The 21,243-nt window shown below is 37.3% G+C and overlaps 1 protein-coding gene across 1 annotated transcript in view; it reads right to left on the bottom strand.

Annotated features, from left to right (window-relative positions):
• Positions 1–21,243, bottom strand: part of Mvk (Mevalonate kinase) — a 108,695-nt gene that overhangs the window by 3,492 nt on the left and 83,960 nt on the right. Inside the window, exon 5 of the mRNA XM_089100668.1 lies at positions 273–384. Within this exon, the coding sequence (XP_088956794.1) occupies positions 273–384 (112 nt within the window). The remainder of the gene's footprint in view (positions 1–272; positions 385–21,243) is intronic.

The raw sequence follows: 21,243 nt of genomic DNA on the forward strand, positions 1-21,243 counted from the left end.
CTAAGACAGTCTTTCTCCTTTTTTATACCATTTTGTACAACAAAATAATTTTTATTTCTGGAAAATTACTGAAGAAAATTAATAAAAAATTTGCAAATTTCAGACATTTATATTCATTTGAAAAGTCCTGGAATTTCCATCTCTTTCCGTTACCGAGATACAGACAGTAGTAAACCATTGTAGCAATAATCCACATAGTAAAAGTTGTTTATTCTTTAATGTAATAAATTACATTTATTACGAAATTCTCTAGTAAAAAGTCTGGTACAAACCCGTCAGTTTCGATTTCATTTTATGTTTAGCAGCAATCTTCACTATTTCATCAAGGGCTGGGTGTCCTGCTCCAATAGTAGAGAGTAGGTGCTGGCTAACTTCCACCAGCTCCTAAAAGTTAAAATTAATTAAAAAGAAACTTGATTCGACATTTTCTAAATTTAGAAAATTCTAAATAAGAAAAATCAGTGAATACAAATAACGAAAACCCAACAAGGAGCAGCTTTGATGCCAATTACTGCTATCGGCACAGAGCAAAAACTGAAAAAAGTACCGATAGCTTTATAATTGAAAGTGTTGATGTATAATTGGATATGATCACTTCGATAAACTAACAGACATAATGGCTCGAATTTCTGTGAATATGGATATTTATCTAATGCGTATTAACGTAGAAAAATAACTTATAAGTATAGCTAAATTTCCAATATTAATGCAGTTGTCACAACAAGGGGGGTGATTCCTAGACCTGATGATCGCAATGCCAAACATCTAGGTAGGATAATAGGTGATAATCTATCTGTTAAAATACAGGAATAACTTTGGAATATGATGTAAAATAAAGCACTGAATGAACGATTTTACTAAACCTGCACAAGGTATTTTACTATCTAATCTACAAAACAAGGCACGAAAAAAATGATAATAACCAATAAAGCTACAAATATAACGATGTTCTCTCGGCAAGAGCTAGACGGCACGACCTGGAACTCGAACTAAAGCATTCTTTTCCAAACATAATTTTGCAGTTTTTATATTTTTTGAAGATTCAAACCCATTTACGGTATTGCTGACCGGTATGGCATTCAACGTTGTTTTTTCTTTCATTTTCTACATTTCCAGTGTTTATGCTTTCCTTAGACCTAAGATCTATCTGTACCTCCAGAGGCACCAAAGGCATCTGGAGGGAGTCAATAATCTCGTTTACTGTCATCGAAAGGTCCAACCCACTGAGGATAGATTTACGTGTGCAGGATATACAGATCAGTCTGGTATGTTCGTCGCAAAGTGTTTTTGAATGTGCCTCAACAGATCGAGCCCGTTGGTTGTCAGTGGAGCGCTGCATTGAGTAGTTGAAGATTATCCATATGTAGTAAGTGGAACTACGTACTACGTATAATGAAAGCCTTTAATTTTCTACATGAACAGTTTTTCAAATATTTTTCGAGGTTTTGTCCAGTAACAGATAGGCAGATGCGAGAAACGAAAAACAGTGTAGTCCTTCTTTGCGATATTCCAAAGACGCCTACCATATGATCAGATCTCTCACTTGGTACAATTGCTGCTAGAGCATGGAGTTCACTGCGTGAAAAACTGATGTGCCAACAAAAATGGGCAGTTTATAAATAATTGAATAAATTATCTAAAGGAAATAGAGAAATTGATAATAAGATGGGTGTCAATTTAAATGTTTTTATGTATATTTGTAAGCGGTCATAACTCTTCTCTTTTCGCGGTAGCATTGCTGAAATAAAAGAAAGATTTAAAATACTAAATATTAGCCGCTGTTGTTCGGTGACCTATCAGATGTTTTTTTTATATTTTTCATTACCATATTAATTATCATTAGTTTTTCCTACTGACCTCAGCTCCGAGACCATATTTAAGTTTTTATATTGTTTAATTGCTTGTGTGAAAAATAACTGGACTGAACTAAATAACAGGCAATAATTTATTGAACTCAATTATCCTCCTTTGTGGGAGAGTCAAAGTAACGTAAACATTTATACTTTAAGGACTTACAATAGTAGCTTGTCAGACTTCTTTGGATACATTCAAAGGCCCCGCCATGCTAAGATCAATTCAATATTTAAAGAATTTTATATTTAAAACGCTTATATCTTACTTTTAAACAGTTTTCTATCTTACAAGGTTGAAGAGCCGAATCACTTTAAAATTTTCGATTATGCGGCTATACACATAAGGTATACAGACTCAACTACTAATGCACAAACGCAGGCATATGGGTGAAGCTATGCAGGATATCATCCCGTGATCCCAGTGATCGGAGGGCAGCTACACCCCCCCCCCCCCAACACACACATTCGTCGTATTGTCCCAAAATGCAGCTGAAAGAAATTTTGAGATAGCCATTCTATTCAAAATAGTCTACATTTTATATAACAAGGCTTTTGGGGTTGAAACTAACCCCAAAAATTAGGGTCAAGGGTTATAAGTTATGCCCAGGGGGTATTTGAGGTTTTTTATGGAAGGGATGTTTTTTTAACTTTAGAAGAGGCTCATTTGGTTGAAAATTGGAAGTTCTATTTCCTTCTAAAGGGTCAAAAGTGATGGAGGGCATTTAACCCCCCTTCCTCTTCCCTACAACCTCTCCTTTCAACAAACACATCTGATTGAAATTCTGAAACAGCGATTTTTTTTCAAAATAGTATCAAGAACATAAAAAGGTTTTTATGGACTGGGTGGCCGTATAAACATCAGATGGGGCTTATTTGGTTTGAAATTGGAAGTTATAGTGCCCTTTTTAAGAGTTAAAGTGATTTGAGAGCAAATAGCCCCCCCCCCTCCACGTTCATCATTTACCTTATCACCTCCAATCAGAATTTAGAGATAACAATTTTGTTCATCATAGTTAAAGGTTTCGGGAATTATATATGTGAGGAAGACAATCCCCCCCTCCCCTACAACTCTCAGGGAAAGGGTTGTAAGTTATGCCCTTGGGGCATAAAAGGTTCTTATAGGATATAGGAAAGGATATAGGAAAAGGTTCTTATAGGATATGCCCTCCGATTTAACTACTTTTTGATGTATATTATCGTAGTGTGTTTATATAGAACTGAACCATTTACCATACGGAATTATTTCAGTTCGTTATAAGTTTTATTGTTGCTCCTTACTTTGAGTCGAAAAACTTTTTTTAATTTAATTTTTTACTGTTTTTCCAATCACGCCCCGAAATCCCTCCCTCGCTGTAAAGTTCCGCCAGAAAATTCCCCCCGGAAAACTTCCTCTCTAGGAAAATTCAATCGGTGTAAGATCTCCCCCCCCCCCAACCAAAGATATCCGCACATTTCCTAATAAAAAATACTACGCTATATGTGAATAATGGGCAAAATGCATTATTTACAGCCCTTTCTCTAGGAACTATGGGGGGGGGGTCATGCCATTCCCAAAGGCATAGTTATTGGACTTTTTAACTAAGCTGAACCAAATGACTATCTCAAAACAACAAACAAATTGCTGCAAACATACCTGCTTGTGACCTCCTACCCTTTACTGTTGTGCATAAACGTGTTTTGTTCAGTTTTTGGATATAATCGCCATTTATTTCTGCATTGATTTGCATATCCTGAACTATATATTTTGCATATACCTCCCTCTTCGACCAATAAGGGAACAAATCCGATAGTCTGACTTTAATATTAATTAAATAAAAAAAACAAGTTTTTTTCAACTGAAAGTAAGGAGCAATATTAAAACATGACGAACAGAAATTATTACGTATATGAAGGGGTTGCGCCATCCTCAGTACCTCGCTCTGTATGCTAAAGTTTGACTTTTTTTCCAATTAATTAAGAATGACTCCTGATTCACAAGGACCGTTTAATTAGAATAATAAGCTTTTAACAAATTTAAAACTAATTTAGCGTAAAGAGTGAGGTACTGAGGAGGAGGCAACCCCCCTCATATGCATAATAATTTCTGTTCGTTTTAAGTTTTAAAGTTGCTTCTTACTTTCAGTTGAAAAATTGTTTTCTTTAAATATAATTTCTGATAGTTTTTTAATTAATGCTGGAAAATCCAGCTCCCCCTCCCATGGGGGAGCAAAATTCCCTTCCCTCCCGTAAACTCCTCCATAGAAAGATCCTCCCACGTAAGCAGCCCCACCAGAAAATACCCCCCCCGAAAATATTTTCATACTTCTTAATAGCCAATATTATATGTAAGCAATGGGCAAAGTTCATAACTTGTAGCCTGTGAGGGGTCCAGTCATCCTCAAAACCATATTTGTTAGATCTCTCGACCATGCTGAAGAAAATGGCTATCAACATTTTGATCGAACAATTTTGGGTAACAAATTAGGGGTGGGAGGGGTTCTAGCTGCCCTCCAGTATTTTTGGTGACTTAAAATGGCACTAAAACTTTTAATTTCCGATCAAATGAGCCATCTCCCGATCTTTTAGGATAACTGGCTCGATACGGCCACTCCTGGGGAAAAAAACAAACAAATAAACACGCATCCGAGATCTTGCTTGTGGCAAAAAATTCAAAATTCCACATTTTTGTATATAGGAGCTCTAAACCGTTACGGTAGGGTTCTCTGATATTCTGAATCTCATGGTATGATTTTCCTTAAGATCACTTGATTTCTTAGGGGTGTTTCCCCCTTTTCCAAAAATTAGGCAAATTTTCTCAGACTCGTTATTTTTGATCGGTACCATTAAACTTCATGAATTTTATATAATTTGAACAAGCATCAAAATTAGATTATTTTGATGTATCTATTATTATCAAGGCTCTGGTTCTTACAGTTTCGGTTACTATTGAGCCGTATCGCTCCTTACTTACAGTTCGTTACCACGAACTGTTTGAAAGAATGAAGTACAAGGTACTTCCAGAAAGTAAGTTAAAAATTATATTTTTGTTGCATCTACAGTGTTATTCTAATGAAATTTATTTCCGTGCTTTTCATTAACTCGTTACGATTGAGAATTCAACCACATAGGATTTGCGATTGATGATTACTTTGGGTATAAAAACCAAACTAGCGAATACACAGTGTAAAATTTGCGAGAGTAACGGGGAAACTGTGACGAGTGATTCAATGGTTAAAGTGGTACAAACGTTTAGGATGAAGGGAAAATTGGTCGACCAACGTTGATTAAGGATGACTGAAATGAAAATACAGTAAAGCAGGTGATTCACCATGCGTTACTATACACATATATTCCTTAAGCTTTTCGTTCTCTTCCTCAAGAAATATTGTCTGTTATATCAAATTTTGCCAGAACTTGAGCAAGAGCGACTACGTGGAAGAGGATGTTAATAGATGGGTGCAATCACAGGCGTCAACTTTCTTTTATGGAAGAAAACAGAACTAGTAGCCCACTTTGACAAGCGGTTAAATTAAGGGGATGTTGAACTTTCTTTTATGGAAGAAAACAGAACTAGCAGCCCACTTTGACAAGCGGTTAAATTAAGGGCATGTTGAACTTTCTTTTATGGAAGAAAACAGAACTAGTAGCCCACTTTGAAAAGCGGTTAAATTAAGGGCATGTTGAACTTTCTTTTATGGAAGAAAACAGAACTAGTAGCCCACTTTGACAAGCGGTTAAATTAAGGGCATGTTGAACTTTCTTTTATGGAAGAAAACAGAACTAGTAGCCCACTGTTAAAGACAAGCGGTTAAATTAAGGGCATGTTGAAATGACAATGAAAGATAACTGAGCATTTGTAATTGATGTTCAAATTTTTTTTTTGCAGATTTGACTGGTTTAGATAGTCCAACAAGACACCCTTTCTGAATAACCATCCCAAAAACCATTTTGAAATTCTTTTTATCGAGGTTACAGTGAACCTTACCACTAAACAAAAACAGGTAAAAGCCGCGTTTTCGGGCTCAGCGGGTTCGAACACGGGTTGTTCTCGTCTAGTTTTAAGTTTCTAGTTTATCGGCTAGTTTCAGCGGGTTCGAAGTTTCAACCCCGTGTTTGATGCTCTAAATGCAATGATAGTAGTAAGGCCATAGGGAATATGAGTAGTGATTGCGTAATTTGTCTTACCTCTCGCCTGAGGCATGAATATACAGTGTAGTCTAACCTGTACATTGGCTTACCACGGGTCAGTCACCTAAGGCAATACTGAATATCACAAATCGTGCTTGCGTAATTTGTCTTACCACTCGCCTGAGGCATGGATATGCAGTGTAGTTTAGCCAGTACATTTGCTTGCTACGAGTATGTCTCTTATCACTGCGAACGACACTTTGCTTACCAGACGGGTTTTTCTGAGGTAACAGCCATTTTTTGGGGGGGTCAAACAGAGAGAGAGAGCGGCGGTTACTGCATATACGGTAACTTGATTAGTAATTGGATTCAAATATAAGGAGTAATTTTCATTGTAGTTCATATTAGTAAGAGAATTGAATTCAGGGAGAGAATAGTTTATTTGACAGGATATTAGTGGAGAAAAATGAGTGGTACATTTACATTATTGGAGATTAATGATGGAACCGACAGCAGCAGCAGCAACGATATACGAGTACCCAATGTAGCTGTGGAAATAACCGCTGGCTGTAGACTATGCCTTGAATGGGATAGTATGTATGCTAGATACGTGATATCATTAAGCAATTTTAAGAAGGAGGAACACATATGCCTTACAGGAAAAGTGAATATTCTCCATATAAATAAACTTCGGTCAGCATTAGATGTCCTATCGAAATATATTGATGAGAACAAAATACATCAGTGAATATTATTATTGTAATTATGTTCAATAAAAATGTTTCTAAATCAATGGTATTTTTTCTTTCTTTCTATAGTAGATTAGCGTATATTTTCTAGAGTACAAAAAAGAAATTCTGGTGAGTCTGAAGTTGGTTGTGAGAGAGTTAGGACTCTAAAAAATGGATAGATTCGAGAAAGATCGAATCATGAGGAATCTAGTTTTTATGGACAAACGTTTGATTCTAGATGATGATTTTCTAGAGTTGTATATTCAAAGGAAGATATTTTCTCGGGGAATTCTTGTTGGTGTACTAAAAACTGATTCTCCATCATTAGACTGATGTAAGAGGCTTTTACGTCGTGGTCAAAATGTATTTATCAAATTTATGAATATATCGATCACAACACGGCAAAATGATATTTTGGATATGCTTTTAAACATTAGTTTAGAAATTTAGGACTTTTTCATGAGAAAGATGGTGCTCAAGGATAATTTACTCCTCTCTCTCTCTCTCTATCCCAGACAATTTTTGTTGTTGTTAGCTCAGTTCCATTGTGGCAGTGAGAGTGTCAACATATGACAAAATGTTCCATACATGTCCGTTATGTATGTACACACTGGGCAGCTGGTCTTCATCATGTGAGAATTGCACAATGATTGATGAGTATGATGAAAAGTGTAGATTATGCAATCCGTGTAAATTGCATAGAGGATGTGCTGTACAAATTAAAGGTTGTAATTCATGTCTTGAAGAGGTGTGTGACTCTCATCCTAGAGGACACCTATGCTCCAATTGTCACTATGATAAATGTAATCAGTGGGAGAATACATATCCGGGTATGATTGGAAAGAATACTAACCGTGATTTTAGTCTATTGCTACGAGATTGGTATCGTCGCTGTTTTATAATGTTCTGGGAGGATGAGCCGGGTCAACGATTCAACTGTTGGAACAACAAAAGAATATGGTTTCTACGTCATCGTTGTGAAGACACTGGGTGTTATGATTATAAGCCCACTGATTTTTATTTGGCTGTGACAGAATGTGATTCGACACTTGAGGACACTGTTTGTGAAATTGCTTCAAATAAGCAAATTGAAACATGTGAATTCTATCGAATGAATGAGAATAGTATCATTGACTATACAAAGAGATATGACAAGAGTGAAGTCACACTCTACTGTAGAAAATGTGACCCTGACATTGCAGTACATCAGGATCAGTACACTGTGAATTCAGATAATCTACCTGCACTAGTTGTTGTCCACAAATACCTAGTAGTGGATGAAATCTAAAGAGTAGAAAAGTCGTTTTATCATGTATATAAATTTTTTTTTATTAATAAACAATTTCACATAAATCTTTAGAACATTTTATTCTTAGGGCACTAAAATAAATATTAAATTAAATTTTAAGTATATTCTCCACTAGAAAGTCGTTCAATTGAGGTAAGTCAACGTAGATATTGAGAAACTGATTGTAGGTGTAGCCACGACTTCTGAACATGAAAAAGAGTAGTGCATGAAAGCCACATGTCTTAGTCGTTAAATCCTGTACTCTTCGTTGATTTTGAATAATGGTTTTCCCACTGCTTTCAATAAAGTTGCTGATGTATGGAGCGTAGAATTTATGCGATAGGCCAAGAGGATCAAAAAATTCAATATTCTTCGCTGTTTGAAAGATGCATAGCCAATGACCGCTCTTCAAAGTCGATGGACTGCTATTAACAATGATAAGGGTATTGTTAACACTTGGAATTTTTTCAATGAAGTCCGAAGGTATGCAATAGGACTTGTCCTGGGACATGTATGGATCCATACTAAATACGTTGATTATTTGGTTTGTGTTCATGGTGATAGGTCTAGTAGAACACTGCCGTCGGGTGTGATTTCCCAATAGGTTTCAAATTGACTCAGTGATATTAGCGTGATACTCTCAGTCAGAGCATAGGCAAATGTACACTCTAAACGTACATTCCCTGTTCGTACTATGCTCCTATGCTGAGTGCCTGGCAAATCCAAAATATTTACCCCATGATTTTTTGAAAAAATTGAATCCATTATTTAATTTTCAAATAGTTGAGAATCATGATTTACGGATTGAATGGTCAGCTCGTACAGAGTTCTATAAGATTTTTTGTCAAAAGATGGAGTGTACAGTGGAATACCATTCACTTTGTACACAAGGCTAAATAGGCCAAAAAAATTAAAATCATGGGGGGATTCAATCCAGGATCCAACGGCACTCCAGCTCTTCACAAAGGCCAAAGCCAATTTTGATGGGATTTCTCCATTGATAGAATCGCTATAGCTACGAGAGCCGGTGGCAATGTGACGTTGATTGGTGATCGTATGGGGGACAAGAAGTTTAATGTTGTTACCATTGGCTCTTAGCTTTTCCACTGCCAATGCAACAGAGCTAATTACCTGTTGTTTTACGAAGCGGAGAATTGCCGATGTGATAATGAATTTTTCATCGGGTGCTGCAGGAAGTATTTTTCTCAAAATGAGATTCGATGCGGCAATCTGTAACTTTATGTCAAGCTTGACATTGGGGGGTTGCCATTGGGATATAATGAATATCTCATGATTTAATTTTCCAACTAGATGATACTCCTGGATCAGTGCAGTCGTAAACTCACCGTCAGTATCAACACCTGATCGATATTCATAGCCCAATGATTGTCCTCTCAACTCCTTGTATGCCTTTGGCGTCATCATCATAAATTGTATGTAACTTGCATAGTTTGATAAATTATTGCTATTGCTCACCAATGTTCCATTAATAAATACATTAATTTGTTTGAATAGGTTGTGTAGAATATAGTTTTCATAGTAGAGACCATCGCCGGCATTTGGAGTTGTTTTATCTGACTTTTTCTTCACCACAACATTTAAATCAATAAATGTTGACGACAAATCAATTAAATAGTCTTCATAGGAAATTATTTGAAAGTGTATATTTTCCGAGAGGGGTTGATGGGGGTGAAATTGTTAATAGTAGCCTTACTTGACACTGACATCAACATTTTCAGCATTGAATAGATTCAATGAGGAACTAATTGACGGATATGATTCCTTGTGGGGGAGATAAGTCATCTTAAGAGAATAAATCCTTCTTTGATCTAACAATCTTTTTCTTTTTCTTATTCTTCTTTTTATTAGCTTTCGGTGCATCACTTCCCAATAGACTGGCTTATGCCCTTTGAGACTTACCTGGTTGAAGACTAGTAAGTGAATGTTATAAACGCACCCATTCCAGCCACGTTCCGTTTTGTCAAGATTTCAGGTGCTTTCCAATGGTTCATGATGAAGAGCTAGCGAATTCATTAGCACTTTTCATTAGCCTCTAACCTGACCCCCATATCTGGGGCGTGGAGGTTGCACTATGCGACATAGCAGGCACAAGATACATTTTGGACAGAGATAGTACGGAACGAAATAGCTTAGCAAACCAACTACCGTGCCCATAACCAGACATTTTAGTACGACCGATGACGTAGTTCAATCCATTCCCTATTGGATGTGAACTCAGAGCATCAACATAACAATCAATATCGAGGCAGACAAATCGAATTCTTCTATTGTTCATTTTTTAGGTTATTTTGCTGACGCTAGAAACAGGTTAGTAATGACAAGCAGTCATAACTAAACATTAGGCTGGTACGTCATGAGCACCTAATCCCTCTCTTATTTTTAACTTGCATTGTTTCAAATATTAAGTATTTACGAACATATACTGAAGAGGCTTTCTATTATAAGGATGAACAATTTCAAGAGTTGTTTTTCGTTCAAGAACACGTAGGAGGGGGACATTTGAATTACCGACTCTCGATGTTTCCACAAAGGATGCATGGAGAAATATGCAAGAGTCCGAGGCAAAACCAGGTAGATAATCAGCAAAAATAACTTGACCCATCCCGTAAACGGTGCCAACATTTTCCCCATTGATTATATTCTGTGTAAAGTCAAGCACATTTCGCAGATTATAATTGACAATAATTGTCTCAGTGTCAACGTGTGAGTTAATGCGAATTCTACAAAGTTTTAAGGTATAAACAAAATAAAATTTGTCATTCTTGCGATAATAGATTTATCTATTGAGTATTCGACATAAATCCCCAAAAGTTTTATTTTCGATGAATTTCAATTTGGCAAAAGGATATACACTAGATTTCAGTGCTTCAGCCCTTTCATAGTCAACATAGCCCAACCAGTTCCCACTCCAGTTAAATAGTCTAACTTATATATCATACACACGATTCTTTGTCAGAATGTAATAGGTATTTTTGAGAATACAGTCAACAAGAGCCACTTCATATGCACCGTCAACTCTGATGGCAGGGGAGTTTTGTCCAAAAATCACTTGTCGTATTCAAGTCATTGTAGAGAGGATCGGAAACGTTGGACATGAATGTTACATAGAAATCACTGGGCATTGTCAATAACTTCAACACCGATCCAAGAATCAAAATCAGAGTTGTATCCTAGCCACCGAACAAGTAACTGTTTCTTACCCCTGCGAGTACGTGTCTTTAATATCTTTTCAATTTGATACATTTCACTAGCATTTTTAACTTTTTGTAGTTCATAGTCATAAAAGCCGCCGAGAATCTCTTCATCTTTGGTACCACGCAAGCGATAAGTTATGGGTCCAGTGTCTCGGATTTTTGTCACATTGAAAAGTTTGGTGGACCAAAAGTAATTCACCTTTTCAAAAATATTAGTTGTTCTATTAATTCGAACAGTATCACCAACATTTAATTTAATTTTCATCTTCTTGACAGTCGTTTCAATGGAATATTGTATAAGAAAGGTGTCAATTGTATCATGATCAGAATGATGAACTTCCGTTGGTCTAGAGTTAGACAATGATCGATGAGCTTGTTGACTATAAATCGACATGATTTGATCAAGATCATGAATATAAGCCGGTGCATTTTTCAATTAGCAATTTCTTGAAATTAAAAGTCAAATAGTACTTATCAATTGTTTGACGAATGCAGCTTTTATAGGACGATAACTATGATAGAGCAGTGTACTATATTTCTCTAGTACTTTTGCAACATGGGGATTAACAAATTCACTACCGCGATCCGTTTGAATTTTTTTATATGAATCCTGTTCGAGAATACTTTCAATGGCCTGAGCAACTTCAACACCTCTCTTTGATCGCAATGGAATTGCATATGCATAGCGACTATAAACACTGATTGCAAGTAGGATGTACTTGTACGGTGTATTGTGACGTCTATGAATCTCATCTAGAGTCAGGAGATATGCTTGCACTATATACAATGGGTAAAAGGCTTTAGTTTTCGATATTGATTGGCATAAAGTCTATGATTTCTATGCAGAGTTTAACTTGATTCATTTTGTAGATATTCTTGTACACTTTTAGTTTGAACACCAGTGACTTTGGGAAGAGTGGTGGTGGAACTTAAACTCCCCGCCTCACCAATATTTTCATAAACACCTGTCAGAACATCAACCATTTTGAACGTAAACACGTTGTGTAACGTCCGCTACCCTTTTGTATACTGGCTGTTGGTGGTGGTGGTGGTGGTGACGTTGACTTGATACGTCTTCGCTTTTGTCTAGCTATCAGTGGTGTCCTAGTATTTTCCAAAATTGGTTTAAAATCTTCTTCTTCAACATCATTTTTTTATTGTCTTAGTGTTGATGTTGATGATGATGATCCAGCATAATAATTTAATACTTTTAGAACTTGTTTATTGCCAAGAAGACTTTTGGGGAACTTTAATGTATTTCTAAGGGTTGTATAGATCAGCGTAAAATGAAAATAGTCCTTTACGATTTGTAACCATGTCATACATTAAATCAAGTTGATTATACCTCTTGCCCTGAATTATAATCTCTTTCTCATTGCTCTCAACTTGAATGTGATCTTGACCACTTTCCAAGAGATAGGCTAGGAGTCGTTTAATTTGTTCCCGATATGAGTGGGGCATTAGATTTCCAATTTTCAATACAATTGAATCCAATTCCTCCTTCTTTAATTGTGTTCCAGCAGCAGACTCTTGAGGAGATGATTCTTTTTTGGAATCAGCAGCAGCAGCAGCAGTGGGCTTCAACCGATAGGACTTGTGTTTGTCCGCTCGGCGAAGTGCATCTTGAAGTAAAATCAGTTTTTTTACCATCCTCAATAGTCTTATTGTAGAGTACTTTACTCAGATTTCCCTCAAAGCTTTCGACAGTTGAGAGAATTATTTTTATTACGGTCTCCATATATGGTTTCGCCATTCTCTTTCTTGAGAAAACTGTTTACAAACCATACAATTATTGGCTGTAAAAGCATGAAAAGCTACCGCCTGCCTGAAGAAGTCGTTTCCTTTTAAAATTCTTTTTTTTCTTTTTAGAGGCCAATGTACGTACAATGGAACGATGTTACTTTGCCTGTTGCTTAACTACTTCTGGCAGTTGAACATGACCCTCGGTCAAATTTAAACACAGTTCGGATATTAGATTAATGAAATCATTGTCAATACCGTGTTTGAGTATTGCTTTCCTAAGTAGAGGTTTTGAACTGCTTAGAACTGAAAATAGATGTCTATTTTCCTGTAGTTTTTTCAATGCCTTGTTAGCGTCTAATATGTCCTTTTACTTCATGGGGAAAAATAGTTTAATTTTACTGTCGAAAATATCTGTGGACGCATGCAAATTGTAAGGTGCCTTCCGATTAAGATTTATAAGGATACTACCGTGTGGTCAATTAGTTACCTGATTGTATGCTGAGAGCAGAAATTCGGGGGATCCTGGATAGATTTGTTTATTGAGAGTTATTAGCGAGCTAGAATCATGAACAGCTCTATAGATGATATAGTAGGTGCAGTTGAATGCAAGTATTTGTATACACTTGCTCTGACGAAAGAGATTGTGTAGAACCAGAGTAACGGAAATCTGTTCATGATGAGGGCGAACAGTGAACATTTGTAGGATTTCCTGGGACCATTTTTCAATGGATTCAGCTAAATCGTCAATGATCAACCAAGAGTTTTGTTCAATAATGCTGAAAACATCAAGTCCCTGTATGAATTGTATCTGCACCAACCCCGTCGTGGCAATTGCTTTTATTTTATCATATGACTCCTACCAAATACTGTAACAATAGTAGATTTTTTTCGGCTTTTCCACAAACATTTTATCGCAATTTTTAATTATTTTAGTTAGGATTGTTGTTTTGCCCGACATTGACGGTCCACACAGAAACGATCTGAATTGTGTTTTAAATTGATACATGTTCCCTTCAACAGGTCACTTAGACAACTATCTGTAGACTATGGCTGTCTAATGACTAAATAATTTCCCTATTACTACTCCGTTCAAGAAAAATAAGAAGAAGACGAATAAAGAATAACATTTTCTTTTATTAAAAATAAAAAAGTAACAATACTTAAAAAATACTACATTGAAAAAAGGCACATTAAACATGAAAAAAATACACTTTTTTAATTTATTTATAATAAAAAATACAACATTTGCATAACCACTAGAAAAAAAAACACTTGAATAAATACACTTTTTTTTTGTTTATTTATAGAAAAAAATACAACATTTATTAGAATAATGCACTTGAAATAATAATATCACCATTATATACAGCATTTTAAATTTTGGGATCCCCCCCCCCCCCCCCCGGGGGGCGGCCGCTGTGGCGGCCGGGGGTGGGCCGGGACGCGCCGGGTGCCAGGAAGCGGGGGCCCGCTGCGGCGGGCCCCGGCTGGCCTTAAATACTGGAAATTGATCTGCCGTGCACACACCCACACATACATTGTAAATTTATTTTGATAAAGAAAAAAAACAGAATTTAAAAAACACCTAATTACCCAAAAAAACCGCCCCCCCAATTTTTACTTTTTTTTTTAGTGAATTTAAGTTAGTTTTTCTATGCCGAGTTGTGTTATTTGATATATAAAATAAAAACGTGCTGAAATTAAATAATTAACGTTTGGTTTTAACGTAAAAGCAACCACAATTAAATAGAAATTGTGCGATATTGCAGACATGGCGTTTTTCTCAACTCGAACTGTGTAGTTTTTAAATTGTAAAGAGCGAATCGCCATGGCTTTCGCCCTTGGCACTAAACTACGTTCCACACAGTTTCTATACACACTCATGTCGAAATTTTTTTTTGCAAAGTGAGTAGGTACCCTCTTGCAAACTTGTTTGATGTCCTTGCCGTGCGTTTCCACGCAGTATACCTTCGGACCAGAAAACACACCACTGGATATCACATGGCTACCCATTTCAGATTTTAGCATTAACAATTGATTTGGGGCCTGGCGTTTCATTAGCTCTGGGTAGAGGGATTCGTCCCAGTTATTTTAGTCCATTCGTGAGCTAATGTACTCGCCATTTTCCAAATCATTCAATAAAGTTTCAGTTTTTACTTTTAACAGGAGTGAATCAGTGTCCCCGTAATACACTTGAACTAGTCCCTCAATTGGCCATTGTACCTTGCATACATTTTAATAAGATGACAACATGGGATTCTTGGATATTTCAGTTATTGCACTTCCGCCTGCAATATTTTTATTTAATACAATGTTTCTTTTCTTGCGATGTAGGAGCACCATATTAGAGTCTATGATTGTGAACGATGTGAAGTTTGGATCCGCAATGATTCGAGCACAATCTTAGGGGTTGGTTACAATGTAAGATAGACTTATATGTCGTACGCACTCGCACTTTTAACCTACAGCTGAGTTCAAAATGAGTTTATAGACTTATATTTCAACTTTCGTTTTCGCTTTTGAAGGCTTACTGACAAAGGTGTCAATAAACGTATTCATATAAGGCTTTTGATCAAATTGGAGGGCTCTATGAATCTTTGTGACTTTGAAACCATTGGACACCATCCATTTCAATAGCACGTGATGAACAACGATATTCTGTTTCGGGTTGAGGTTGGCAATTAGTTTTTGTTTTGAAGGTGCCCAGTGCATACTCCCATCCTCTACTAAAGATAAATAGTAGGGGCTCAGAGAGTCCCTAACCATCGGTCTATTTATGCACGGAAAAACAAAGTCTTTTACCGAGTCATGGATTTCCATGGGTATTTCACTGTCAATTTCAAAAAACCACCCCTGTGCCCCATTCTTCTCAACAATGGCCATATCGGGGAGATTCGAATCACACGGATTGCCAAGCCATTTATAATTGCCACACGGCAAACATTGGTGATACATTGCCGATGGGTAAAGAGAATTCATATCCAGAAAAACTGCGTCCGACTTTTCATCGGTGTGCTGTCCACTCGGATCAGTTTTCATGATACGATCCCCGTGAAAAACATACCCACCCCACAATTATCTCTCAACAAACACATGCAGATCCACAACGGGGATCAGACCAAATTCTTCTTTGCTGATTTTAAGTATCAAGTCCAACACCAAATGGGGAGTGAAAAAATAATAACCTAAATCCAACCCAAATTCCCCATAGATTTTATCCGTATTTTTGCACACAATGTCCAGAAGAGTGAGTACGTCACTGGCCAAGTAAAGTTTACAATAATCCCACCCATTTTTTACATCCGCCCTTTGCCCAAACCCTCTTAGCAAATTCATAGTCGCTAGTGGTGCACTCACTCTCAGTAAGAGAATTGTAAAAAGCTTCAATGGGCGGTAGTGACACCTCATCTAGTCTCGAGCCAGAGTTGTAATAATCATATGGATATATACCCTTACACGTTAATAAATCATACATTTCATCATCGGGAAAGCGCTGTTTGAGGAGGGGGAAGCTATCAAAATTATCACTTTTCTGTACCTGAATCAATTGACTTAAAGATTTGGGGAACAAGCTAAAAGAGTCTAAAAAAACCGATTTTATTCAGGCACGTGTTGCCCTTGTTAACTTTTTTCCAGATGAATTCTAGCAGCAGTAGCTCCTCTTATGATTTGGGTATGATATTATGTGAAAAATAACCATCTATCCATACGCCATCTACAACTCCTCCCTTGGCAATGCGGGCCAACGCCGGAAGAACAAACTTTAAGTCCTAATTGGAATTGTGTATAAAAACAGGTACGAAATATTGCTGTCTAACGTTTAAATTGCATGACTGGTGTGCTACCCCTCTAAAGTTACTCCCTCCCGAGGGAATTTCCTGCCACAAATGATCATGGTCGATCACCTTCCTCCGCCCCCCATTCCCAACACCATCATCAAATTCTCCCTTGCAAACCCAACACATTTTACGATTTTTAATGGCCAATAGGTCATCTGGTGATCGGAGCATAGGATAGTTTGTATAACGAAGGCGCGAAATTGCACCGTTTGCTGTTTTTATTAGACTGACCAATGCCGAGCACATGCAGTATTCACAGTCACTCAACATCTCCACTAGATCCATCACTTGCAAGGTATTATTGGAATCTCGTTGCGCGTGAGCTTAAGAGACCCCTATGACTTCATGTATTTTAACACGATTCGAATTTGACGGATCGGACACGTCTGTGAGCCTCGCTTCACAGTCCAAAGCGATCTTATTGATAGGCAGGAGCGTGCTTTGAAAATTTTTAAAACGTAAGATTGCTCTATATCCAGTTACTGTCTCCACAGCCAGGTATCCATGACGTTTACAGTGTTTCATGTGATGCTTTAACTTTAAATCAGAAAGAAATCTTGAGAGACATGTTGGACAGTAATAAAACACACCATCCCGCTTTTTTACCCTCCCTCAAAACCATACTAATATCCATAATTAGAATTAAATGACCAATTGAATTGGTGTCCTTGGGTAGGGTGTATAGAAGCCACACCCAATATTCTACTGATTCAATTGAAGGAGCTCGCAATGGAAATAATACACCCTTCTTATCGGAACGCTGACCCTCTTCAAATTCTGTTTCATACTGTAACACCGTGACACCAATCTTTAAATGTGCATTAGCCCGCTCAAAAATATCTAGTTCCTTTAGTGTCACTGGAAATTGACCGTTTAAACAATTAAAATTTACTGTTGTGGACTTTGAACCCTCCCAACCATCGACTGAAGTTTTATCCAACCTCTTCTAAGATATGTCTATTCGAAGACTTCCATAGGCGGCAGTTAAAAATGTAAACTTGAAATACTGAAGCATCGTATCAAAACTTATTTGTTTTATCCCCCTAAAACACTTTAAATCTGAATGATATTTTAATTCAATATTCCCCGCTCCCCATCTTACAATAAAATCCTTTTTAAACCTACATATATTAACATTTAAACTTTCAATAAAAAAAACCACAGATCCACTACCCCTCTTGTTATAATTTTACCACTTAAATTGAATAATAGTAGACCAATTTAGAAATACCGTCTCTTTAATATAATAAATGCAATTGAATCGCCAAAATCTCTCAACGAAGTTTTCCAATCAAATAACAGCCGTTTTTTCATTTAAAAAAAATTGTTTTAGTGCTATTGATGCTTTTAAACTGCACCCCACACCCCACACCCTCATTTGTTGTTCAAGACTGGCTCAGAATCTTATCAGTATAATCTTGTGTTATGGCCAAGGCGTCTCTTATTGTATCTTCCGATATTAGAGAGTTGAATGGCCCACCAAATTTGGTACTTTATAACATTTTGTTGTGTAATGAATAGTTGGACAGAAAAAAATGTGGTATAAAGAGTACAGTTGTTTGTGATGTTATGTTACTACTACTAATAGTTATATAATTAGGTGGAATGGTGGAGGGCGAAAAGGAATTGTCAATAACACCACCACCACTCCCAGTCTGTTCAATAACGTTGGTTGGAGGTGGCATGAGGTCCCCTAGTACATATTCCAAGGTGTTTGGGGACAATTGATTGAGCCAGCCTGTATTGTCCGGTGCTGGAATTTCATTATGAGGACCCAGTTCAGATACACTAGTAACATCACCTAAATGCTCACGCATAAAAATATCTGCCCACCCCAGATCCTCAAGCATGTCAATATCACAGGTTAAGTCGTCTAGGCTAGCCATTTCCTCAAAAACATCATTAAGGAAACCCCTCCACCACTCCATATTCTCTAGAACTAATGTAGCTTCATCACTGAACTCTGTTGGTGGTGAAGGAATTGGTATTGAAAATTCAGCTGTTTCAACACTCCATTGTGGTCGTGGTGCTATATCATTAATCTGTAGAAAAAAGCTTTTATTTTCTATGTAATATAAGCATTATTTCATTAATTATCGAGTACACGTGGCGCATGCACCGCTCGTGCAGATACACCTACACCCCCACACACCCAACCACACGCACACACACACACATGCGCACACACTTACAGACACACACACATGCACACACACACACACACCCACACGCACACACATCGGGGGTGGGGGAGATTAACATTTTAACATCTCTGACATACACTTTTACGGTGTTGAAAAATGTCAAAAAGGCTAATTCATTAACCTATAGAAAAAAGGTTTTATTTTCTATGTGAAATAAGCATTATTTCATGAATTATCGAGTAGACTCGGCGCATGCACCGCTCGCACATACACACACACCCACACACACACACACATGCACACACACTTACAGACACACACACACCCACACGCACACACATCGGGGGTGGGGGGAGATTAACATTTTAATATATCTGACATACACTTTTACAGTGTTGAAAAATGTCGAAAAGGCTAATTCATTAACCTATAGAAAAAAGGTTTTATTTTCTATGTGAAATAAGCATTATTTCATGAATTATCGAGTAGACGCGGCGCATGCACCGCTCGCACACACACAGACACACACACACACACACACACACCCCAACACACACACACACATCTCTGACATAAACTTTTACGATGTTGAAAAATGTCGAAAAGGCTAATTCATTAACCTATAGAAAAAAGGTTTTATTTTATCTATGAAATAAGCATTATTTCATGAATTATCGAGTAGACGCGTCGCATGCACCGCTCGCACACACACACACAGACACACACACACACACACACACACACACACACACACACACACACACACACACACACACACACAAACACACACACACACACACACAAAAACACACACAAACAAAAACACACACACACACACACACACACACACACACACACACACACACACACACACACACACACACACACACACACACACACACACACACACACACACACACACACACACACACACACACACACACACACACACACACACACACACACACACACACACACACACACACACACACACACACACACACACACACACACACACACACACACACACACACACACACACACACACACACACACACACACACACACACACACACACACACACACACACACACACACACACACACACACACACACACACACACACACACACACACACACACACACACACACACACACACACACACACACACACACACACACACACACACACACACACACACACACACACACACACACACACACACACACACACACACACACACACACACACACACACACACACACACACACACACACACACACACACCCACACACACACCCACACCCACCCCAACACACCCAGCCACCCCCCCACCCACACACACACACACACACACATGCGCACCCACTGACAGACACACACACACACGCACACACACACCCACACGCACACACATCGGGGGGGGGGGGAGATTAACATTTTAATATCTCTGACCTATAATATCTCTACCTAAGCCTAGTTAAACGGTAATTGATTTGGTTAATAGAACATTAAACGCAACATTTATTATTATTTCTTTATTTACATATTGGAATTAACATTTTGAAATTAGAATAGCCAAGGCTTTTGATGTTTTGAATATTCTCGTTTATTTGATTGAAATTGTTTAATTATAAAATAAAATAATGACCTTTCGAGATTTAGGTCTCGTTAGATTTCAGTTCAATGTCTTCTTTTGCTTTGAAGATTCTCGTGTATTTAATTGAAATTGTTTTATAATAATAAAAATAACATAATGAGCTGTTGAGGTCCAGTTTGAACTTCCTGGATTCAAAATTTTGTCCAAATTCAGGATCTAGATCCACACTTCTAATCCCCTTCCCCCACCTTCTAAGAAATAAATAGATCTCCACACACGTGACATGTATATATACAAATCAATTAGAATAATCTTCCTCATTGAATTTGAGGATGCTTAAGGCTGTATGAATCAGGATTTTATTTCATATTTATATATTTTATTTGGTATTCTACTGGTAGCGTTGATTTTCATCAAAGCTGATGTTTATAAAGGTTTTAGTAATAGCTTAAAACCATTAAAACTGGTAAAACAAGGCGAGTACATGTCCCGCAGACGATGTTTGAGTTCCAATAAAACTGGTAATTTTTGAATTGTATACAGGCCTATAAAATTTGTAACACCCTGAAGGTTCCTGTATCGCATTAGCCTAAATATATGCATGCTAATTCAGTTATATTGTACCGCAACTTTTTTACATGTCAATCATGAAATAGCATTATTCACCGCATGCATAAAAGGAGTCGATTTAATAAATTATTAAAATATTTTTATAATATATG

This window comes from Artemia sp. Qi Xiang Cuo, chromosome 14 (assembly GCF_049724085.1).
Source record: "Artemia sp. Qi Xiang Cuo chromosome 14, ASM4972408v1, whole genome shotgun sequence".
NCBI classification, from domain to species: Eukaryota; Metazoa; Arthropoda; class Branchiopoda; order Anostraca; family Artemiidae; genus Artemia; species Artemia sp. Qi Xiang Cuo.